This window comes from Misgurnus anguillicaudatus, chromosome 4 (assembly GCF_027580225.2).
Source record: "Misgurnus anguillicaudatus chromosome 4, ASM2758022v2, whole genome shotgun sequence".
NCBI lineage: Eukaryota > Metazoa > Chordata > Actinopteri > Cypriniformes > Cobitidae > Misgurnus > Misgurnus anguillicaudatus.
Window position 1 is genome coordinate 2,879,128 of NC_073340.2, and position 25,979 is coordinate 2,905,106.

General features: G+C 38.4%; 1 protein-coding gene across 1 annotated transcript; it reads right to left on the reverse strand.

Annotated features, from left to right (window-relative positions):
* Positions 1-24,676, reverse strand: LOC129447428 (uncharacterized). The gene is made up of 36 exons (XM_073867319.1): positions 24,396-24,676; positions 23,349-23,472; positions 21,513-21,663; positions 21,140-21,332; positions 20,963-21,034; positions 20,743-20,814; positions 20,523-20,594; positions 20,303-20,374; positions 20,083-20,154; positions 19,863-19,934; positions 19,643-19,714; positions 19,423-19,494; positions 19,203-19,274; positions 18,983-19,054; positions 18,763-18,834; positions 18,543-18,614; positions 18,323-18,394; positions 18,103-18,174; positions 17,883-17,954; positions 17,663-17,734; positions 17,443-17,514; positions 17,223-17,294; positions 17,003-17,074; positions 16,782-16,853; positions 16,562-16,633; positions 5,352-5,457; positions 4,747-4,817; positions 2,414-4,409; positions 2,140-2,220; positions 1,895-1,927; positions 1,415-1,480; positions 1,205-1,255; positions 1,061-1,096; positions 580-645; positions 370-420; positions 1-261 (listed from the first exon to the last, which is right to left on the reverse strand). The coding sequence occupies exons 2-36, from the start codon at positions 23,467-23,469 to the stop codon at positions 182-184; spliced, it is 4,614 nt and encodes a 1,537-aa protein (XP_073723420.1). The 5' UTR covers positions 23,470-23,472; positions 24,396-24,676; the 3' UTR covers positions 1-181.
* Between the last annotated feature and the right edge of the window lie 1,303 nt (positions 24,677-25,979).

The window sequence follows — 25,979 nt, forward strand, 5'->3', positions numbered from 1 at the left end:
TGTCCACCATCTGTACATGTAAGATGAACTAGAAGAGAAAACTATGAAAGTTTAATTGAAATATGTAAACAATAAAATGAAGACTTCCAATTTAAAGAGATATGCAAGCCTGATCTCACGAGAATTCGTAGATATTTTATGAGTTGACTATTTTGTATGAATTATACAATAAAGTGAACATTTAAATTGGATTAGTAATTAAAGCATTAGAATTACTCGTCATACCTTCAGATGAGCCTTCTAAAGCAGAGTCAAAATCATCTGTGAATTAGAAAAATAAAATACTATAAGAAACAGAAGTTCAAGGACTACAGAAAATGACTCAAACCTCACTTAAACATGCTGGTTGACTGAGGTGGATGTTTATACCGTATGAAGTCCCTGGAGGTTCCTCAACAGTTCGCCTTGCTTTCTTCAGTCCTGTGTTATGAATAGTATAACATTAGTATAAAGTTCAAGTGTCACATATCAAACATTGCATGCACAAACACCATTTCATTCTAATAACTTGTACTTTAGATCTCAATGTACATGAATTCGTAGTAGTGTTCGGAGTATGTGTGTCTGTGCAAGTTTTACCAGGTTGTTCACACTTTTCGCGCCTGGCGTGCTTTTTATCCTTCTTACTAGTGGGTTGGTTAATTGCTAAAACACAAAACAGAAAAACAGAAAAAACTTGGACGCATTATCCTAAATATAATGCTTATAGGGTGGTTTCCCGGACAGGAATCGGCTTAAGCCAGGACAAGAGGCACTGAAGTATTTTAAGTTAGTCAGTGCGAGTTGTTTTGAGTTTGGACTGCTCTTACATTTATTTTAGTTTAGTACTAGTCTAATCCCCGTCCGGAAAACCACCCCAGTTGTTCTAAAAATGACAAAAGTTGAAATGAAATCAGATAAACATGCTAAAGCAATTCAGATGGCATTTTCCAGGCATTAAATACATATACAGTAAAACAAACTAAAAATTAGATAATAAAAGTTTTATTGAAATATGTAAACAATAAAGTGAAAATTTAAATTGGATTAGTAATTAAAGCATTGGAATTACTCGTCATACCTTTAGATGAGCCTTCTAAGGCAGAGTCAAAATCATCTGTGAATTAGAAAAATAAAATACTATAAGAAACAGAAGTTCAAGGACTACAGAAAATGACTCAAACCTCACTTAAACATGCTGGTTGACTGAGGTGGATGTTTATACCGTATGAAGTCCCTGGAGGTTCCTCAACAGTTCGCCTTGCTTTCTTCAGTCCTGTGTTATGAATAGTATAACATTAGTATAAAGTTCAAGTGTCACATATCAAACATTGCATGCACAAACACCATTTCATTCTAATAACTTGTACTTTAGATCTCAATGTACATGAATTCGTAGTAGTGTTCGGAGTATGTGTGTCTGTGCAAGTTTTACCAGGTTGTTCACACTTTTCGCGCCTGGCGTGCTTTTTATCCTGCTTACTAGTGGGTTGGTTAATTGCTAAAAAACAAAACAGAAAAACTGAAAAAATTTGGACGCATAATCCTAAATATAATGCTTATAGGGTGGTTTCCCGGACAGGAATCGGCTTAAGCCAGGACAAGAGGCACTGAAGTATTTTAAGTTAGTCAGTGCGAGTTGTTTTGAGTTTGGACTGCTCTTACATTTATTTTAGTTTAGTACTAGTCTAATCCCCGTCCGGAAAACCACCCCAGTTGTTCTGAAAATGACAAAAGTTGAAATGAAATCAGATAAACATGCTAAAGCAATTCAGACGGCATTTTCCAGGCATTAAATACATGTACAGTAAAACAAACTAAAAGGAGATAATAAAAGTTTAATTAAAATATGTAAACAATACATTTTAAATTTAAATTGGATTAGTAATTAAAGCATTAGAATTACTCGTCATACCTTCAGATGAGCCTTCTAAAGCAGAATCAAAATCTGTGAATTGGAAAATTATGAAAACAAACTAATAATCCGACAAACTATTAACATCTATTTTTTCTACAATTACTGGGAAATATTGACCATATTACTTTGTTTACAATGACCACACTGTATACTGTATCTGAACCACAATATAATCTTGCACCATTATCTGGTACACCTTATGCTGAATTTAATGATTTGACATGCGTGTTATTTGCTTTTACCCATTATTGTTTGGGTCTGTGGATCGGTCTCTGAAGCTTCACTGTCTTCACTTTGCTCAGAATCTGTAAAGTCTATGTGATCTAAAAACAAGTAATTTGAGTAATCAAATAAGTGTAGAACTGCAAATATTAGAGATAAAAAATAACACTATGATTACTTTCAAAAACTAAATGAATACTACTTTGTTAATCATCTATGGTCTGTACAGTATGAAACAATCTTGGGCAAAAAACTACAAAAAAATCTAATTTGCAACAACTTTAACAGTATTACCTTCAATTTCCATCTCTTCCAGTGTTTTGCCCTGAAGATCTGTTAGTGAGCCTTTCTCCATTGCGAGTAATAGTTTGGATATTTTGGCCAGCTGTGTTGTAGCCTCAGGCAGCCTGTAGTACTCTCTATGAACACGAATATCGTGGCCCAAAAAATCTGCAACTTGGTCCAATTCGTGGTTTTTAAGGTTTAGAACCTGTGATAAAGTGGCAACATGTTTACGTAACTGTGTAGACCTGAGGAGTTCAGGATTTTTTGCACCACACTCATCTGCATAAATCCTCAGGCAGTCTTGACCTCGATAAGGAGTCAAACAGTTTGGTCTTGCAAAGAGGAATGTGTTTTCTTCTGGAACTCCGCACTCTTTTCTTCTGCTTATGAGTTGAGTTAAGGCATTAACCATGTCCGGTGAAAGCAAGACTGCAACTTTCCGCCCCCTCTTGCCTTTAATTTCCACCCGACTGAAATGTGCACAAAGTTTTTGTTCAAACTTTGTGAGACCAACAGCAACATCTTTATGTAGAGGAGCCGTGTCCCTCTCTTGGAAACTTTTAAGTTGCATCTTTGCAACCTCTCCGCCCCGTCTTCGATTGAAAAGAATTATTTTAGCTAGAGTTGCTTTGCAAAGTTCTGCATACACTTGTGCTGATGGCATTTCTGTCAACTTATCAGATGTTGAACTAGCAATCATTTCAAGATGCTGGTGAAGACGTTGTACATCCTCTGTGAAAGGGAGGGTGGATGGTTTGTTGAAGTGCCCCTCATGCAAGGTGTTCAAAGCCGTGTGAGAAACAAGTTCAGACCACTTTGCATTATACAGTTTTTTGAAAGTCTGACTTGACTTTATGCCCTCACTGTCATCTGCCATTAGAGCTTTGCAGTGTATAATGTCACTTATCTTATGTAATGAGTGGCCTAACTTTAGAGCAAGACTTGGAGTCTGGTAGGAATGTTTATTTTCATCAAACCCAGACACCTTCTTGACAGCCTGGACAACTACCTTAAAATTTGCAGGTCTTATAGCATCCTCAAGAGTCTGAATAGAAAATTCTCTTCGCAGGACCAGCAGAAGTCGACCAACTTCCCGGAGCTTCTGACGAATGTAGTCAAATTTGGTTGGATCTTGTCCATGTTTATTGAAAAATGACTGAGCCAGTTGAAGAATGCAGAAGTCACTCCGGACAGCAGCAGAAATCATATCATCTTTCATCAGAGTTAACAACTTCCAAACACCCTGTGATATTTGTTGACACAGAGTTGAATCCGACACTGATGCCAAGTGCAAAACCCTGTTTTTTCCTGGCCCTGCCCCATCTTCCACTGGTTTAGAAGGACAATTACGAACATGTCTCCACAGGTCTCTCCGCAGAAACATGGCATGGCAATACATACAATGTACATAATCTTTTGAACTAAATTTTTTCTTTGGTTTACGTCTGATTTTTAACAATCCAGTCCCACTTGTCAAAACATCTGTATTGTGTTCGTAGTTTCCTTGGTTTCTCAGTTTGTCAAGCAATTGTTTACGCTCTTTGGAGTGTTTAGGCAGAGCCAAAGCCCGAGCAACTTCCGCATTTGTTTTCTCATGAACTTTTAAGTGTCGTGAATATTTTGATTGTGGTTTTCCACAAATGAAGCAGTAATTCTTCTTGGTTACTGAAGAAGAAATATTTGAGGGCTGTACACATTGATCTTCCACAGAACCTGTGATATTCTCAACAGATGTGTCCCCTGTATTACCGATCCTTGATTCGTTGTGAGTTCCTGACACTTGAACATGCTTGCTTTTACTACACAACCGTTCAGCCTGTGCTGTGGAGAATGGATCTTTATTCAGTGAGTCTCTACCTTTGAGGCGTTCTTGGCATTGTCTGCCTTTTTGAATTTTTGCAGTAGATTGTTTAGACACTTCAGACACTGTGCTCTCCTCAGAATGGTCTGAACCAAAATCGGGTACATAGTCCTGATCAGACTCATTGCTGCATTCTTCAGAATTCTGAAAAGGAAAAAATATATATACACATATCAAAACATTACTTAAAATTGTTTATTTCTATTTGAGTATATATGAAGAGTTCAGATGCAAAACCTACTAAGTGCATCTGGTATGATGTTTTTTTAAATAGCATTTTTAATCATATTCTTAATGGCTTTTGCCTAAAACCTAGCATTTCTGAATGGCCTGATGGCAGGAGTAAGTGTATTTGATGAACATTATAATACATGTCAAGGGCATACAGTTACAATCCTTATCTTATTTTAGACAGTGGTGGCGTTTAGCAGCTTTTGCATCTGAACTTTTTTTTTCTAATTATGTTTAAACAAATACTTACTGATGTAATAGGGTCAGATTGAAGCATCACATTTTTATCGTAGCAGGTTTTATGCCAAAAGCGGCAACAAACTAGACAGAAAGTGTAATAACAAGGTTGGTTCATGTAATTCACTCATATGCATTTAATTTTTTTAGAATATTTAAATTTCCTAATCTCTATGTTCTGTTACAGATTCTCTAGAGTCAAACAGCAAATAGATGGAGAGTTTGAAAGACAGAAAGAAAAAATATTGAAAAAAATGGACTAATACAGAAATGGAGGTATCACTATTTCGACAGTCCACTTTAGACATTTTACAAATTGTAAGTATCTTTGCAATTACATGTCAACTTATTCCACGAACTTTAACCCCTTTCCTAACCCTATGCTTTACAGTTTTCTAATACTTTAATGAGTGTAAGTTGACATAGTTGCAAAGTTATTTATTGTTAGTTTAATGTCTTTAAGTGGCCCATCAACATAAAGTGTGACTGACATGGACGTACAAATGAACAACTGAGAAGCATAGGAATGCTTACCTCAATCATATGTATCATTAATTTGGCTTGAAAACACTGAAAAGTCTGACAAAGCAAATATATTTTCTTAGACAAAATACTTACTCTGACATTTCACGCCAATCCACTTAAAGGCAGAATAGGGTCCAGTACAGCTCTCACATTTATCCAAGCTGGATACTACCGAGCAGACTACAACATGTTGGCACTTCTGTTGAAAAAGTATTTAAAAATTTATTAACACAGATGACTGAAATTAATTTACATTTAACAAAATTTCTATCGAATTATCACACCCTAAGTCAGTGATCTTCACTCCCAGCCCTGGAGAGCCGGTGTCCTGCAGAGTTTAGCTCCAACCTTAATCAAACACACCTGAGCAAGCTAATCAATGTCTTCATGATCACAAGAAGATCACAGGTAGGTGTGTTTAATTAAGGTTGGAGCTAAACTCTGCAGGACACCGGCTCTCCAGGATTGGGAGTGAAGAACACTGCCCTAAGTGAAAAACTCCAAACTGATGTTAAAAGATTAACATACTCATCCTACAAGATGCAAACAACACCACCAGGATTTCACAAAGAGACGTATGTAAACAAAAACCAAGATCAGGGCTCGAGAGTGCGACGTAATTTCTCAATGGTGCTACTTAAAAAAAAATCAGAGGGAAAAAGCCATGGTCCAGATCTACATGTGTGTACGTTTAAAAATGCGTGTGCGCTCCAGTCAGAGAGAGAGAGAGAGAGAGAGAGAGAGAGAGAGAGAGAGAGAGGTGAGTAGCCTTGGTCCGTCAGATAAACAGAGTTAATGCCTGATCCGTCCAAAGATCATAACCAATGCTCTGACATCAACCTCCCGTCACATCAGTCCTGGTCCGAACCCGAAGACGGAATTAGGTAATGAGCCTCTTACAATCGAGTCAGAGCCAGAGCATAATTCTTTTGAAGAAAATTATTTGAACGTAACCCCGAACAGCAATGTCGCGTGCGCCCAATTTATAGAAAAAAGCCAGGAGTCAGGACCGCTGTTTTCGTCATAATCTTACTTCCAAATCTAATCTGACTTTTCGGTGTTTGCTGTATCACTATTACCGCCCTGCAAGATTGTCTTAAATAGAGAAATAAATGCATTCCTTGATTTGCGTTGTTGATTCATTCATAAATAATTCCCCCCAAGGCTTTAGTTTATACGCAAAAAGCATTAAAATGAATAGAACATGATGCTTACATCTTTCTTTTGTGAAAAAATAATAAAATAAATAAGCCTACATGAAATGTGTTTCACTTAAATAATTAGCAAATTAACAAAACGAATTTAAAAGTAGCCTATAGCCTATATGAGTTTATTTTTTGTGTGACGCGCTCCAAATCTGATGCAGCACAATTTTTTTTTTTACCTATTTAAAATAGCACAATGTTTTGTTATTATTGCGAGTGTTACTTTACATAAATAAATGTACACCATTACAGTTTTGAATGTTGTTTTACTTTTATTTGTATGACGATGATAATTTAAGGTAATGCAAGATGCAAGCTAGCGTATCATGCCATCACCGGTGCGGGTTTACACTACAGGCAGCAAGAAAGAGACATTCAACTTTAAACATTTAACATTCTACTTGAGTTTTTTTTTGGACATCCCTTTGGAATCACTGCAATCATATCATCAATTTATAAGTTAATTATAAATATAAGCGCAGCGCGTATGAGTGTTCAAATACTGCTGACCGCTCAGCTGTCAATCTGCCGACCCTCACAAAGTTTCACATTAAATGTTAATATATTTAGTTAATATATTAGTCCTGTGCTTATTTCGGTCAATGTTCTGCATGAAGATCTTTAAAGGTTTCTACTTACTTCACGATTTGCGGTGCGGGCGGTCGCTGTCTTTATGTAAAACGGGCGGGTATGAAATTGATGCTGATGTCGGATAACGGGTCAAGTGTTATTTTAACAAATATTTTAAGTGTTATTTTGGGCGGATGCGGGTTATCAAACAGGACTGTGCATGACTCGTATAAAGAAAATGGAATGACAACATGAAAATTATAAAATAGCCTATATGTTTATATTCTGTATTAAACCACCACTGGCGCTAAACTTGCGGTGTTAAAGGGACAGTTCACCCAAAAATGAAAATTCTGTCATTATTAACTCTCCCTCATTTTGTTACAAACCTATATAAATGTCTTTGTTCTGATAAACACAAAGCAAGATATTTTGAGGAATGTTAATAACCAAACCAAGCATGAGCCCCATTCACTTCTATAGTAGGAAAAAATAATACTATGGAAGTAAATGGGGCTCATGAATGGTTTGGTTACAAACATTCCTCAAAATATTTTCATTCATGTTCACCAGAACAAAGACATTTATACAGGTAACAACATGAGAGTGAGTAAATTATGACAGAATTTTCATTTTTGGGTGAACTATAAATCCGATGCGGTCAAAAATTAGAGTGCAGCTAACTTTTGTGTTGGTGCACCTAAGCAAAATGTTTAGGCGCACCAGTGCAACCGGTGCAAAAAGTTAGTCTAGAGCCCTGAAGGTCCAATCTGACTGTAGGAATCATCTGCCCATCCCCCACAACAGAAAACAGGACACCGCGATTCATTACAGATACACATGAACACACAAAAGAAGGTTTGATCTAACTGTAAAAGCAGAAACACTGAACGTCTACCCATTCCCGACGACAGACACCACGCCTTATTACGGGGACACGTGAACACACAAAAGAAGGTTTGATCTAACTGTTAAAGCACAAACCCTAAACGTCTACCCATTCCTGACGACAGACACCGAGCCTTATTACGGGGACACATGAACACACAAAAGAAGGTTTGATCTAACTGTAAAAGCAGAAACACTGAACGTCTACCCATTCCTGACGACAGACACCACGCCTTATTACGGGGACACATGAACACACAAAAGAAGGTTTGATCTAACTGTTAAAGCACAAACCCTAAACGTCTACCCATTCCTGACGACAGACACCGAGCCTTATTACGGGGACACATGAACACACAAAAGAAGGTTTGATCTAACTGTTGAAGCACAAACCCTTAACGTCTACCCATTCCCGACGACAGACACAGAGCCTTATTACGGGGACACATGAACACACAAAAGAAGGTTTGATCTAACTGTAAAAGCACAAACCCTAAACGTCTACCCATTCCTGACGACAGACACCGAGCCTTATTACGGGGACACATGAACACACAAAAGAAGGTTTGATCTAACTGTTAAAGCACAAACCCTAAACGTCTACCCATTCCCGACGACAGACACCGAGCCTTATTACGGGGACACATGAACACACAAAAGAAGGTTTGATCTAACTGTTAAAGCACAAACCCTTAACGTCTACCCATTCCCGACGACAGACACCAAGCCTTATTACGGGGACACATGAACACACAAAAGAAGGTTTGATCTAACTGTTAAAGCACAAACCCTAAACGTCTACCCATTCCTGACGACAGACACCGAGCCTTATTACGGGGACACATGAACACACAAAAGAAGGTTTGATCTAACTGTAAAAGCAGAAACACTGAACGTCTACCCATTCCTGACGACAGACACCGAGCCTTATTACGGGGACACATGAACACACAAAAGATGGTTTGATCTAACTGTAAAAGCAGAAACACTGAACGTCTACCCATTCCTGACGACAGACACCACGCCTTATTACGGGGACACATGAACACACAAAAGAAGGTTTGATCTAACTGTTAAAGCACAAACCCTAAACGTCTACCCATTCCTGACGACAGACACCGAGCCTTATTACGGGGACACATGAACACACAAAAGAAGGTTTGATCTAACTGTTGAAGCACAAACCCTTAACGTCTACCCATTCCCGACGACAGACACAGAGCCTTATTACGGGGACACATGAACACACAAAAGAAGGTTTGATCTAACTGTAAAAGCACAAACCCTAAACGTCTACCCATTCCTGACGACAGACACCGAGCCTTATTACGGGGACACATGAACACACAAAAGAAGGTTTGATCTAACTGTTAAAGCACAAACCCTAAACGTCTACCCATTCCCGACGACAGACACCGAGCCTTATTACGGGGACACATGAACACACAAAAGAAGGTTTGATCTAACTGTTAAAGCACAAACCCTTAACGTCTACCCATTCCCGACGACAGACACCAAGCCTTATTACGGGGACACATGAACACACAAAAGAAGGTTTGATCTAACTGTTAAAGCACAAACCCTAAACGTCTACCCATTCCTGACGACAGACACCGAGCCTTATTACGGGGACACATGAACACACAAAAGAAGGTTTGATCTAACTGTAAAAGCAGAAACACTGAACGTCTACCCATTCCTGACGACAGACACCGAGCCTTATTACGGGGACACATGAACACACAAAAGATGGTTTGATCTAACTGTAAAAGCAGAAACACTGAACGTCTACCCATTCCTGACGACAGACACCACGCCTTATTACGGGGACACATGAACACACAAAAGATGGTTTGATCTAACTGTAAAAGCAGAAACACTGAACGTCTACCCATTCCTGACGACAGACACCGAGCCTTATTACGGGGACACATGAACACACAAAAGAAGGTTTGATCTAACTGTTAAAGCACAAACCCTAAACGTCTACCCATTCCTGACGACAGACACCGAGCCTTATTACGGGGACACATGAACACACAAAAGAAGGTTTGATCTAACTGTAAAAGCAGAAACACTGAACGTCTACCCATTCCTGACGACAGACACCGAGCCTTATTACGGGGACACATGAACACACAAAAGAAGGTTTGATCTAACTGTAAAAGCAGAAACACTGAACGTCTACCCATTCCTGACGACAGACACCCCGCCTTATTACGGGGACACATGAACACACAAAAGAAGGTTTGATCTAACTGTAAAAGCAGAAACACTGAACGTCTACCCATTCCTGACGACAGACACCGAGCCTTATTACGGGGACACATGAACACACAAAAGATGGTTTGATCTAACTGTTAAAGCACAAACCCTAAACGTCTACCCATTCCTGACGACAGACACCGAGCCTTATTACGGGGACACATGAACACACAAAAGAAGGTTTGATCTAACTAGAAAAGCAGAAACACTGAACGTCTACCCATTCCTGACGACAGACACCCCGCCTTATTACGGGGACACATGAACACACAAAAGAAGGTTTGATCTAACTGTAAAAGCAGAAACACTGAACGTCTACCCATTCCTGACGACAGACACCGAGCCTTATTACGGGGACACATGAACACACAAAAGATGGTTTGATCTAACTGTTAAAGCACAAACCCTAAACGTCTACCCATTCCTGACGACAGACACCGAGCCTTATTACGGGGACACATGAACACACAAAAGAAGGTTTGATCTAACTGTTAAAGCACAAACCCTAAACGTCTACCCATTCCTGACGACAGACACCGAGCCTTATTACGGGGACACATGAACACACAAAAGAAGGTTTGATCTAACTGTAAAAGCAGAAACACTGAACGTCTACCCATTCCTGACGACAGACACCCCGCCTTATTACGGGGACACATGAACACACAAAAGATGGTTTGATCTAACTGTAAAAGCAGAAACACTGAACGTCTACCCATTCCTGACGACAGACACCGAGCCTTATTACGGGGACACATGAACACACAAAAGAAGGTTTGATCTAACTGTAAAAGCAGAAACACTGAACGTCTACCCATTCCTGACGACAGACACCCCGCCTTATTACGGGGACACATGAACACACAAAAGATGGTTTGATCTAACTGTAAAAGCAGAAACACTGAACGTCTACCCATTCCTGACGACAGACACCCCGCCTTATTACGGGGACACATGAACACACAAAAGAAGGTTTGATCTAACTGTTAAAGCACAAACCCTAAACGTCTACCCATTCCTGACGACAGACACCGAGCCTTATTACGGGGACACATGAACACACAAAAGATGGTTTGATCTAACTGTAAAAGCAGAAACACTGAACGTCTACCCATTCCTGACGACAGACACCACGCCTTATTACGGGGACACATGAACACACAAAAGATGGTTTGATCTAACTGTAAAAGCAGAAACCCTAAACGTCTACCCATTCCTGACGACAGACACCAAGCCTTATTACGGGGACACATGAACACACAAAAGATGGTTTGATCTAACTGTTAAAGCACAAACCCTAAACGTCTACCCATTCCTGACGACAGACACCGAGCCTTATTACGGGGACACATGAACACACAAAAGAAGGTTTGATCTAACTGTAAAAGCAGAAACACTGAACGTCTACCCATTCCTGACGACAGACACCCCGCCTTATTACGGGGACACATGAACACACAAAAGAAGGTTTGATCTAACTGTAAAAGCAGAAACACTGAACGTCTACCCATTCCTGACGACAGACACCCCGCCTTATTACGGGGACACATGAACACACAAAAGATGGTTTGATCTAACTGTAAAAGCAGAAACACTGAACGTCTACCCATTCCTGACGACAGACACCACGCCTTATTACGGGGACACATGAACACACAAAAGATGGTTTGATCTAACTGTAAAAGCAGAAACCCTAAACGTCTACCCATTCCTGACGACAGACACCACGCCTTATTACGGGGACACATGAACACACAAAAGATGGTTTGATCTAACTGTAAAAGCAGAAACACTGAACGTCTACCCATTCCTGACGACAGACACCGAGCCTTATTACGGGGACACATGAACACACAAAAGATGGTTTGATCTAACTGTAAAAGCAGAAACACTGAACGTCTACCCATTCCCGACGACAGACACCGAGCCTTATTACGGGGACACATGAACACACAAAAGATGGTTTGATCTAACTGTAAAAGCAGAAACACTGAACGTCTACCCATTCCTGACGACAGACACCGAGCCTTATTACGGGGACACATGAACACACAAAAGAAGGTTTGATCTAACTGTAAAAGCACAAACCCTAAATGTTTACCCATTCCCGACGACAGACAGCACGCCTTATTACGGGGACACATGAACACACAAAAGATGGTTTGATCTAACTGTAAAAGCAGAAACCCTAAACGTCTACCCATTCCTGACGACAGACACCACGCCTTATTACGGGGACACATGAACACACAAAAGAAGGTTTGATCTAACTGTTAAAGCACAAACCCTAAACGTCTACCCATTCCCGACGACAGACACCGAGCCTTATTACGGGGACACATGAACACACAAAAGAAGGTTTGATCTAACTGTTAAAGCACAAACCCTAAATGTTTACCCATTCCCGACGACAGACAGCACGCCTTATTACGGGGACACATGAACACACAAAAGATGGTTTGATCTAACTGTAAAAGCAGAAACCCTAAACGTCTACCCATTCCTGACGACAGACACCACGCCTTATTACGGGGACACATGAACACACAAAAGAAGGTTTGATCTAACTGTTAAAGCACAAACCCTAAACGTCTACCCATTCCTGACGACAGACACCACGCCTTATTACGGGGACACATGAACACACAAAAGAAGGTTTGATCTAACTGTTAAAGCACAAACCCTAAACGTTTACCCATTCCTGACGACAGACACCGAGCCTTATTACGGGGACACATGAACACACAAAAGAAGGTTTGATCTAACTGTTAAAGCACAAACCCTAAACGTCTACCCATTCCTGACGACAGACACCACGCCTTATTACGGGGACACATGAACACACAAAAGAAGGTTTGATCTAACTGTTAAAGCACAAACCCTAAACGTTTACCCATTCCTGACGACAGACACCGAGCCTTATTACGGGGACACATGAACACACAAAAGATGGTTTGATCTAACTGTAAAAGCAGAAACCCTAAACGTCTACCCATTCCTGACGACAGACACCACGCCTTATTACGGGGACACATGAACACACAAAAGAAGGTTTGATCTAACTGTTAAAGCACAAACCCTAAACGTCTACCCATTCCTGACGACAGACACCACGCCTTATTACGGGGACACATGAACACACAAAAGAAGGTTTGATCTAACTGTTAAAGCACAAACCCTAAACGTTTACCCATTCCTGACGACAGACACCGAGCCTTATTACGGGGACACATGAACACACAAAAGAAGGTTTGATCTAACTGTAAAAGCAGAAACACTGAACGTCTACCCATTCCTGACGACAGACACCGAGCCTTATTACGGGGACACATGAACACACAAAAGATGGTTTGATCTAACTGTAGTGCTGCCGCGAATAGTCGACGTAGTCGACGTAATCGACGATGAAAATTTGTCGACGGCAATTTTTTTAGTCGAGGAGTCGCATATTTATTTTTTTCCGTCTCAAACGGCCCACTGTAATTCTGTCTCATGTCTCAAATGGCTCAATGTAATTCACCTCCACACCAGTCTGTGCGCTGTGCGCGCCCTGCTGGTTAATCTGCTACGCTATCATCTTTCTTCCCTCTCCCCCTGCCTTCACTGCTTTAATTTTGAAAAATTGGCGGTGGCAGGTGAGTCTATGGAATTATGAGTCGGAAAGCTTCCGAAGTATGAAAGTATTTTAAGCCAAGTTGTGATAAAAGAGTGGTCTGTTACACCGTGCCAAACGTGGCTGGCTTATCACGGGAGCACAACGACAATGCACGAGCATCTCAAACGAAAACACTCGGGAGTTATTGACGATACACCCACAGAGAATAGGACAACGTAAGTAACTGTTATATGATTATTAATGAAACGGCGAGCTAGTCAGTACTGTTTTATTAACTCTTTTGAGAAGTACAATGACTCTGTCTTTGGATGTTAAAGGCTATCAGTGTTTGCTCGTGATTCCGCCACGGAATCAACACTGGACGCAACAAATAGATTTTTCATGATTCCCATTTACATTTTTATTTTACTATTTTAAACGGCTCAATTCATTGTTGCGAGTGTTCAGCGCGTCTCTCTCTCTCTCTCTATCACTCATGTTGCTTGCAGCGCCTCGACCGCGCGCGCCTCTCTCTTACGTGACAGTGAAAAGGTGGCAGTGTTTTTAATGTACTTTCTTTTTTGCGTAAACGTCAACATTCACAGATGTCTCTGACAAAGACGACTGATCGAGTTAACATGACTTGAAGAAAGATTAGCAGTAGTGTGAGTCTGTGTGCGAGCTTTCTCCCTCCCTATGATGCTGTATGCCGTGTTGTGTAGTCTATGTAACAACAACAGTGTAATCTCTTATATTTCTGAATTTGCACCGAATTGTCTGCGCTATATCACTCGCATTTAAAATCAAGAAATGGCTCAAAACACAACAACAATTATGAGAAGAGCAACAGCAGTAAAGCTACAATGTAAATGTATGGTGATTTTTGCATATCTAAATCAGGATTTTAGCAGCAGTTAAAGGAACAGCTGGTTGGATAAAAACGAGGTGATGGGTCATGTTTAGTCACTATTTTATAGGCTACAACAGAACAGATAATATGTAAAATAGCATTCAGTTGTGTTAAAATGCAATATAAGATCACAGAGTAGAAGTGAAACATTTCATATTTCTGTTAAGCATCTACTTTGCACTGGAAGTTTTTATTATTATTTATATTGTTTACATTGTAATTTTTTATTTGGTAACATTTAAGTTATTCATATTGTTTATGACACCGGTGGGTTCAAAATAAAATGGACACAATGAAATAACAAACACTTGAGTTTTTTTTAATTAGTCGTTTAGAATAGTCGACTATTCGAAAAATTAGTCGAAAGATTAGTCGTTAGAAAATTAGTCGTTAGTGGCAGCACTATCTAACTGTAAAAGCAGAAACCCTAAACGTCTACCCATTCCTGACGACAGACACCGAGCCTTATTACGGGGACACATGAACACACAAAAGAAGGTTTGATCTAACTGTAAAAGCACAAACCCTAAACGTTTACCCATTCCTGACGACAGACACCACGCCTTATTACGGGGACACATGAACACACAAAAGAAGGTTTGATCTAACTGTAAAAGCAGAAACACTGAACGTCTACCCATTCCCGACGACAGACACCACGCCTTATTACGGGGACACATGAACACACAAAAGAAGGTTTGATCTAACTGTAAAAGCACAAACCCTAAACGTTTACCCATTCCTGACGACAGACACCACGCCTTATTACGGGGACACATGAACACACAAAAGAAGGTTTGATCTAACTGTAAAAGCACAAACCCTAAACGTTTACCCATTCCTGACGACAGACACCACGCCTTATTACGGGGACACATGAACACACAAAAGAAGGTTTGATCTAACTGTAAAAGCAGAAACACTGAACGTCTACCCATTCCCGACGACAGACACCACGCCTTATTACGGGGACACATGAACACACAAAAGAAGGTTTGATCTAACTGTTAAAGCACAAACCCTAAATGTTTACCCATTCCTGACGACAGACACCGAGCCTTATTACGGGGACACATGAACACACAAAAGAAGGTTTGATCTAACTGTAAAAGCACAAACCCTAAACGTCTACCCATTCCTGACGACAGACACCACGCCTTATTACGGGGACACATGAACACACAAAAGAAGGTTTGATCTAACTGTAAAAGCACAAACCCTAAACGTCTACCCATTCCTGACGACAGACACCACGCCTTATTACGGGGACACATGAACACACAAAAGAAGGTTTGATCTAACTGTTAAAGCACAAACCCTAAACGTCTACCCATTCCTGACGACAGACACCACGCCTTATTACGGGGACACATGAACACACAAAAGAAGGTTTGATCTAACTGTTAAAGCACAAACCCTAAATGTTTACCCATTCCCGACGACAGACACCGAGCCTTATTACGGGGACACATGAACACACAAAAGAAGGTTTGATCTAACTGTAAAAGCACAAACCCTAAACGTCTACCCATTCCTGACGACAGACACCACGCCTTATTACGGGGACACATGAACACACAAAAGAAGGTTTGATCTAACTGTAAAAGCACAAACCCTAAACGTCTACCCATTCCTGACGACAGACACCGAGCCTTATTACGGGGACACATGAACACATAAAAGATGGTTTGATCTAACTGTAAAAGCAGAAACAGAAGTTACCTGTGCACAATCAAAATGAAGAAGTATTAACACATTAACATGCTTAAATACAAAGTGTCCTGCTAAAACAGTTTGTCTATCATCAAAATAAGTATAAATAGGATTAAACTTGAGGTAAATTACTCATGTACACTTTACAAACAAATACCTTCTGTGTTCCATCATTGTCTCCTGCACAGTTGATCGAATGGTGTGACTGTTGTTCTGTCTCAGAAGTTACCTGTGCACATTCAAAATGAAGAAGTATTAACACATTAACATGCTGAAATACAAAGTGCCTTGCTAAAACAGTTTGTTTATCATCAAAATAAGTATAAATAGGATTAAACTTGAGGTAAATTACTCATTTACACTTTACAAACAAATACCTTCTGTGTTCCATCATTGTCTCCTGCACAGTTGATCGAACGGTGTGACTGTTGTTCTGTCTCAGAAGTTACCTGTGCACATTCAAAATGAAGAAGTATTAACACATTAACAGGCTTGAATACAAAGTGTCCTGCTAAAACAGTTTGTCTATCATCAAAATAAGTATAAATAGGATTAAACTTGAGGTAAATTACTCATGTACACTTTACAAAACAAATACCTTCTGTGTTCCATCATTGTCTCCTGCACAGTTGATCGAACGGTGTGACTGTTGTTCTGTCTCAGAAGTTACCTGTGCACATTCAAAATGAAGAAGTATTAACACATTAACAGGCTTGAATACAAAGTGTCCTGCTAAAACAGTTTGTCTATCATCAAAATAAGTATAAATAGGATTAAACTTGAGGTAAATTACTCATTTACACTTTACAAACAAATACCTTCTGTGTTCCATCATTGTCTCCTGCACAGTTGATCGAACGGTGTGACTGTTGTTCTGTCTCAGAAGTTACCTGTGCACATTCAAAATGAAGAAGTATTAACACATTAACAGGCTTGAATACAAAGTGTCCTGCTAAAACAGTTTGTCTATCATCAAAATAAGTATAAATAGGATTAAACTTGAGGTAAATTACTCATTTACACTTTACAAACAAATACCTTCTGTGTTCCATCATTGTCTCCAGCAAAATTGATCGAACGGTGTGACTGTTGTTCTGTCTCAGAAGTTACCTGTGCACAGTCAAAATGAAGAAGTATTAACACATTAACATGCTTAAATACAAAGTGTCCTGCTAAAACAGTTTGTCTATCATCAAAATAAGTATAAATAGGATTAAACTTGAGGTAAATTACTCATGTACACTTTACAAACAAATACCTTCTGTGTTCCATCATTGTCTCCTGCACAGTTGATCGAACGGTGTGACTGTTGTTCTGTCTCAGAAGTTACCTGTGCACAATCAAAATGAAGAAGTATTAACACATTAACATGCTTAAATACAAAGTGTCCTGCTAAAACAGTTTGTCTATCATCAAAATAAGTATAAATAGGATTAAACTTGAGGTAAATTACTCATGTACACTTTACAAACAAATACCTTCTGTGTTCCATCATTGTCTCCTGCACAGTTGATCGAACGGTGTGACTGTTGTTCTGTCTCAGAAGTTACCTGTGCACAGTCAAAATGAAGAAGTATTAACACATTAACATGCTTAAATACAAAGTGTCCTGCTAAAACAGTTTGTCTATCATCAAAATAAGTATAAATAGGATTAAACTTGAGGTAAATTACTCATTTACACTTTACAAACAAATACCTTCTGTGTTCCATCATTGTCTCCTGCACAGTTGATCGAACGGTGTGACTGTTGTTCTGTCTCAGAAGTTACCTGTGCACATTCAAAATGAAGAAGTATTAACACATTAACAGGCTTGAATACAAAGTGTCCTGCTAAAACAGTTTGTCTATCATCAAAATAAGTATAAATAGGATTAAACTTGAGGTAAATTACTCATTTACACTTTACAAACAAATACCTTCTGTGTTCCATCATTGTCTCCAGCACAGTTGATCGAACGGTGTGACTGTTGTTCTGTCTCAGAAGTTACCTGTGCACATTCAAAATGAAGAAGTATTAACACATTAACAGGCTTGAATACAAAGTGTCCTGCTAAAACAGTTTGTCTATCATCAAAATAAGTATAAATAGGATTAAACTTGAGGTAAATTACTCATTTACACTTTACAAACAAATACCTTCTGTGTTCCATCATTGTCTCCTGCACAGTTGATCGAACGGTGTGACTGTTGTTCTGTCTCAGAAGTTACCTGTGCACAGTCAAAATGAAGAAGTATTAACACATTAACATGCTTAAATACAAAGTGTCCTGCTAAAACAGTTTGTCTATCATCAAAATAAGTATAAATAGGATTAAACTTGAGGTAAATTACTCATGTACACTTTACAAACAAATACCTTCTGTGTTCCATCATTGTCTCCAGCACAGTTGATCGAACGGTGTGACTGTTGTTCTGTCTCAGAAGTTACCTGTGCACAGTCAAAATGAAGAAGTATTAACACATTAACATGCTTAAATACAAAGTGTCCTGCTAAAACAGTTTGTCTATCATCAAAATAAGTATAAATAGGATTAAACTTGAGGTAAATTACTCATGTACACTTTACAAACAAATACCTTCTGTGTTCCATCATTGTCTCCAGCACAGTTGATCGAACGGTGTGACTGTTGTTCTGTCTCAGAAGTTACCTGTGCACATTCAAAATGAAGAAGTATTAACACATTAACAGGCTTGAATACAAAGTGTCCTGCTAAAACAGTTTGTCTATCATCAAAATAAGTATAAATAGGATTAAACTTGAGGTAAATTACTCATGTACACTTTACAAACAAATACCTTCTGTGTTCCATCATTGTCTCCAGCAAAATTGATCGAACGGTGTGACTGTTGTTCTGTCTCAGAAGTTACCTGTGCACAGTCAAAATGAAGAAGTATTAACACATTAACATGCTTAAATACAAAGTGTCCTGCTAAAACAGTTTGTCTATCATCAAAATAAGTATAAATAGGATTAAACTTGAGGTAAATTACTCATGTACACTTTACAAACAAATACCTTCTGTGTTCCATCATTGTCTCCAGCACAGTTGATCGAACGGTGTGACTGTTGTTCTGTCTCAGAAGTTACCTGTGCACAATCAAAATGAAGAAGTATTAACACATTAACATGCTTAAATACAAAGTGTCCTGCTAAAACAGTTTGTCTATCATCAAAATAAGTATAAATAGGATTAAACTTGAGGTAAATTACTCATGTACACTTTACAAACAAATACCTTCTGTGTTCCATCATTGTCTCCTGCACAGTTGATCGAACGGTGTGACTGTTGTTCTGTCTCAGAAGTTACCTGTGCACAGTCAAAATGAAGAAGTATTAACACATTAACATGCTTAAATACAAAGTGTCCTGCTAAAACAGTTTGTCTATCATCAAAATAAGTATAAATAGGATTAAACTTGAGGTAAATTACTCATTTACACTTTACAAACAAATACCTTCTGTGTTCCATCATTGTCTCCTGCACAGTTGATCGAACGGTGTGACTGTTGTTCTGTCTCAGAAGTTACCTGTGCACATTCAAAATGAAGAAGTATTAACACATTAACAGGCTTGAATACAAAGTGTCCTGCTAAAACAGTTTGTCTATCATCAAAATAAGTATAAATAGGATTAAACTTGAGGTAAATTACTCATTTACACTTTACAAACAAATACCTTCTGTGTTCCATCATTGTCTCCAGCACAGTTGATCGAACGGTGTGACTGTTGTTCTGTCTCAGAAGTTACCTGTGCACATTCAAAATGAAGAAGTATTAACACATTAACAGGCTTGAATACAAAGTGTCCTGCTAAAACAGTTTGTCTATCATCAAAATAAGTATAAATAGGATTAAACTTGAGGTAAATTACTCATTTACACTTTACAAACAAATACCTTCTGTGTTCCATCATTGTCTCCTGCACAGTTGATCGAACGGTGTGACTGTTGTTCTGTCTCAGAAGTTACCTGTGCACATTCAAAATGAAGAAGTATTAACACATTAACATGCTTAAATACAAAGTGCCCTGCTAAAACAGTTTGTCTATCATCAAAATAAGTATAAATAGGATTAAACTTGAGGTAAATTACTCATTTACACTTTACAAACAAATACCTTCTGTGTTCCATCATTGTCTCCTGCACAGTTGATCGAACGGTGTGACTGTTGTTCTGTCTCAGAAGTTACCTGTGCACATTCAAAATGAAGAAGTATTAACACATTAACATGCTTAAATACAAAGTGCCCTGCTAAAACAGTTTGTCTATCATCAAAATAAGTATAAATAGGATTAAACTTGAGGTAAATTACTCATGTACACTTTACAAACAAATACCTTCTGTGTTCCATCATTGTCTCCTGCACAGTTGATCGAACGGTGTGACTGTTGTTCTGTCTCAGAAGTTACCTGTGCACAATCAAAATGAAGAAGTATTAACACATTAACATGCTTAAATACAAAGTGCCCTGCTAAAACAGTTTGTCTATCATCAAAATAAGTATAAATAGGATTAAACTTGAGGTAAATTACTCATGTACACTTTACAAACAAATACCTTCTGTGTTCCATCATTGTCTCCAGCACAATTGATCGAATGGTGTGACTGTTGTTCTGTCTCAAAAGTTACCTGTGCACATTCAAAATGAAGACGCTTAACTACACTTTGCCATGTCCATTTGCAAACATTGTTAAAATTTAATTCTGCTAAAAAATTCACACTCTTTATAAATACCTTGTTTCTCCATGGCCAGTCAGAATCCCCATAGTTATACATAATCTCATCCCCAGGACTGATGTTCTTTACTGCAAATAAGCAAAGATGGGGCTTTCTGTTCACAGTAATGATTTTCATTTTACTGTTGGGGTTCACATGATCGTCGTTGACAAGTCTCCCTAAAGAGCCATCATCTTTGGAAGCATCAACCCTGAAACAGCAAGAACACAATGCTAACTAAAAGGTGTAATAACACTGACTGAATCATACATTAAGTAAATGCAAGTTTTACTGAATAATTAATCATGTTTCTGGATGAACGTCATGTGGCTATGAATGTGACTATGAATGTTTGGAAGAAATTGTAAATTGAGTAAAATATTATACATACCATAGTTGTCTTCCATCAAAACGAAACTCAAACAAAAAGACTTCAAGTTCACTATGTCTTCGTTCATATTCCTCCTTAGTTAAGACTCGTCCTCGATACTCAAAAAGAAAATCACCCTTTTGAAAGTGACGACAACTGAAGACACCCCGACCTAACAAAGAGCAGTCAGGAAAAAGGGCCTGGATTAAATATTGTTTTAACATGTGTTTTCCAGCCATGCTCCTGGAAATCTTCTGGCCTACAGAGTTCAGTTCCAACCCAATCAAACACAGCTGAACCAACTGATGAACTTGTCCAGCAGGCTAATCACGTTATTAATATAATAATGTCTTGTGTTACAGTGTCAGGTAAAATAAGAGAAACAAATGGGATCTCACTGTTAGTGCTATAGTATACAAGTATAAAGCAACACAAACTGCAGCAGGACTAATAGCTTAAATGTGACGTTTAGAGAACTGTTCTGAGTTTTTACGGTTTTATTTTGGTATTCACGTCGATTGTAAAAATTTTTACTTGGTTATTTTTAAGTAAGTATCTTGAAACATTAGAGGATGTAAAAAACAAAGCAAAGGGAATATTGACTATGGTAAAGTCCGTTTTTGAAATCTATATTTTTTCATTATTTGTTTATCTCTGGTGTAGTTTGTTTATTTTAATACCCCGTGTATTTAGTTTGTTGTATGTGTGTTATATTTTTCTCTGAAGTTATTCTTGTTGTCATTGATATTAATTTTCTATTTGTCTTTTGCATTTGATATAAATAAAGCATACATAAATACGCAAAATAAAGAGTTTTTACTGTTCTTATTTTTACCTTGTTTAACCACAGATGTCATCTTCGCTAGTACTGATGACAACAATTAAACCAAATTCATAAGTTTATCAACAACAGATGACTAGTACTGTTATCAGTGTAATTTCAAGCTAAAACTAGTGGTAATGCAGATACAGGGTAGCAGTGCAGAAGTTGTCATGCTTTCAAGTGAGTCTAATGCTGTAAACACTATGACACACAGCAGTGGTGGCTAGACATTCTGTCCTCCCGACTTTAAAAATATACTTTCATACGTTTAAATGTCATTATGGTATTCTGTGTGGAGTACAAGTTATTTCTATGTAAATAAAACAACCATCAACAAAATTAGCTGTGTTGTTTTGGCAACGAGCGTTCCTGAATATCATTGCACTCTACGACTGGCGGAAGTAGTCCACCATCCTGAGATTTCACCGGAAATATGTCAAGCGCCGCTGTGCATAGAGTCCATTGATAATGAAAGGCAGGTGTGTTGGAGAAGGGTTGGAACTGAAGTATGAAGTAACATAGGCTGTGCCTCACTCAGCTCCCTTGTCTAGTAGTCAGGGCACTGAGCAGGGAGTTGTCCATTTTAAGGGCTGTCCTTATCGCAAAATCCTTCCAGTGTACTAAAACGTCCGTTACCAATTTTTTTTTACAATGCAACACAAAAAGCAGTGAGCATCAATGGTCCCTAGGTTCCCTTTCCGGAAATCACGTGACCTTTTCTGAAGCTCTTTAACTGAAAATCACGCGAGCCAGGTCAACAAACTTCATAAAATGCAACAGAACTTTTATAAATACAATCAAAGTTTTTAATTTTAATATAAACACAAATTGCTAGATAGGAAGAGACCACAATCTACTAAATATTTACATGTAATACTCCTCTAAATTTATGCACAGATATTAGTTATGTTTAGTGGAAGCACACCGACCGGTTGAAAGTGACACAAATCACCTAAGGGCTGAAAGCTCAAAATATCAAATGCTTAAGATCTCAAGGAGCAGGGTTGGTTTAAACACAGGCCTGTATTACTCACCTTTGAATGAATTTATGAATTTTATTTCAAACCCATCCTTGTCTTTTGACATAGATATATAATATGCAGCTTCATCATTTGGCTTTAGCTTGGCCCTTTGAGATCTTGTTGTTGCTGTCATTTCCTGTAAAGGCACAATGACATTTTAGTCACTTTACAAAATTTACAATGATTTTTAGACATCACTGACCTAATCAACTATAAAGTATTTACTCTTATTTCCTATATAGACAGTAATTGGAATGAAAGTAATGATTCTTATTGTCACATGGTCACAGGTACCAGCTAAATTATCCATCAACCTGTCCATACATACAATACATAAAATATCACATTGGAATCTCGAAAACATGATTTTCTGAGACTGAAATTTGTCAAACCTTTGTACAATAAATGACCAAACACTGCTTTAGCTGGGTTTTCACAGGCATGGTCATGTTTATATAGGTGAATAACCATCCAGATACCAAAGACAACATATCTTACAACAGGCCTTAGTCATACTAAGAAACCACTACATTATTAGAGTTACAGTAAGCAATGCAAGCATTGTCTTTCTTCATAGTGCACAATTGTTACAAGTAGCAGGCCGCAAGCACATGGGTAACTGCGTCACAAAGTAATAAGAAACAATTCGTCGTGTAAAACGAAGTTTACCGCACTAAACCTATAAACACATAATTTTACAGCCACAAATCCTTAAAATCTTTCAAATAATGTTCTCAATCTGTCAATTCATCATCCAAAATAAACACACAAGCTGTTACTTAAGTAACAGCTTGTAATGTGTTTATTTTGGATGATACTACTAATCTTTATCTACTTAACATGAAGCATGATAAGATAGCAAATGTTTAATGACAAAATAATTGTTTAATAATATATTCTTAATTCCTCACGCTTGGTCAGGAAAAGATGCAGTGAGGTTTCATCAAAACTAGATTGAACTGCTAATAATTATTACATTTACGTGCGATTAACTGTAGAATATTTAAACGTTGTAACCCCAAACAGTTTATAAAGTTAAAAAGTAGTTGTTTGTCTTACCTTACGTCCCTTCGCACCGATGACTTATCCGCAAATGGCTTGGGTCAGGTGTGAGAAGGCGTCATCAATCAGTGAAATCGTTTCAAAAGTGATATTTTTTCTTTTTTGTGTGTTTCATGTGTGCTCTGGATTCTGATATTATATTATATTTAGAACTATTTTGACTATTTCTTAATTGTTATCGCTATAGTTACCGTCCTTCTTGTAAGTGCGTTTAACACAGTGGTTTGGCAAAATCCGAAATTATGAGGACATCTGGTGGTCATCCAATCAGAACCTCCGATTCCATACACAAATATGAATATTAATTAGGAGGTGCATTACACCGGACCGGCCTACAGGGGCGCAGTCTCGATACACACGTCATACACAAAGTCTGATCATTGTGATTTATAGGGACTTTCAGAGAAAATTTGAATTTAAGCTCCTCTTACCCCTAGAAGCACTTCTACATTGCCCGTATTATGAGGACACCAACCCTGTCCTCATAATACAAAATGTCCTCATAGTGTGGCGTGTATTCATGTGAAATGTCCTCATAAATCACAAAAACCAACACACACACACACACACACACACACACACACACACACACACACACACACACACACACACACACACACACACACATCACCCTGTAGCATTGTGTGTAAACATTCTTCTGTAAAATATTTTTGATGATTTGGCTTAAAATTACCATCTAATAGGTTAATTGCATTGTTCTATAAAATGTAATCTATGGTGAAGACACTTTTAGTTTTATACCACAAGAGACATTCCGATAAATGTACTTGGTAAAAGAGTAAAACACAGTGATTTTGAAGTACAATGTAAAAGTTAAATAAAGGAGAGACAGAGAAGAAGTAAGAAATTGATGTGAGGGTAGAGGGCAGTGAGCTGAATTCAATGCCATCTGACAGTTCCAGCTGGGAGACTGGCTGCCCCAGAGCCCCCCAAACCAGGCAATATGGCGCCCAATTACCGATGCCCATGTGACCATTGCATGGCATCAGCAACCCCCCCATACCCCCCCACAAACAGATACCATCTGTGCCGATAAGCAACAATCCTAATGCACTATGCAGGATATAAACACTATATAAAGACTGTGCTGCAAACCTATAAGGGTAAATTCACTATGGCTCTTTAAAAAGAAATGTTACTACATTCATCTATTTATTATTATATTTTTCTGTATATTTCTATTCTCTGTGTGCATAGTGGTTTGGTTTGTACCACTGGACCCTCACCTTACAGCAACAATGTCCCTGGTCTCAGCTGACCGGGGTGCATTTCTGTGTGGAGTTTCCATATTTGCTTTCTGGATATTCTCTAGGTTCTCCAGTTTTCCCCACAGGTCAAAACATTGTGGTCTGGTTAAATAAGTATTTGTCTGTCTGTGATCGTGTTACTGATGGACTGAACACTTGTTTTGCATGATTCCCTGCTTTGGACTGGGTCGAAATATGGATAAGGTGTATAGATAATGCGTAGATAGATTTCTCTTCCCACCAGTCAAATTAAAATATAAAATATCAGATGAAAAAATCATTGTCCAAAAAAGACTGACAAAAAGATGAAAAA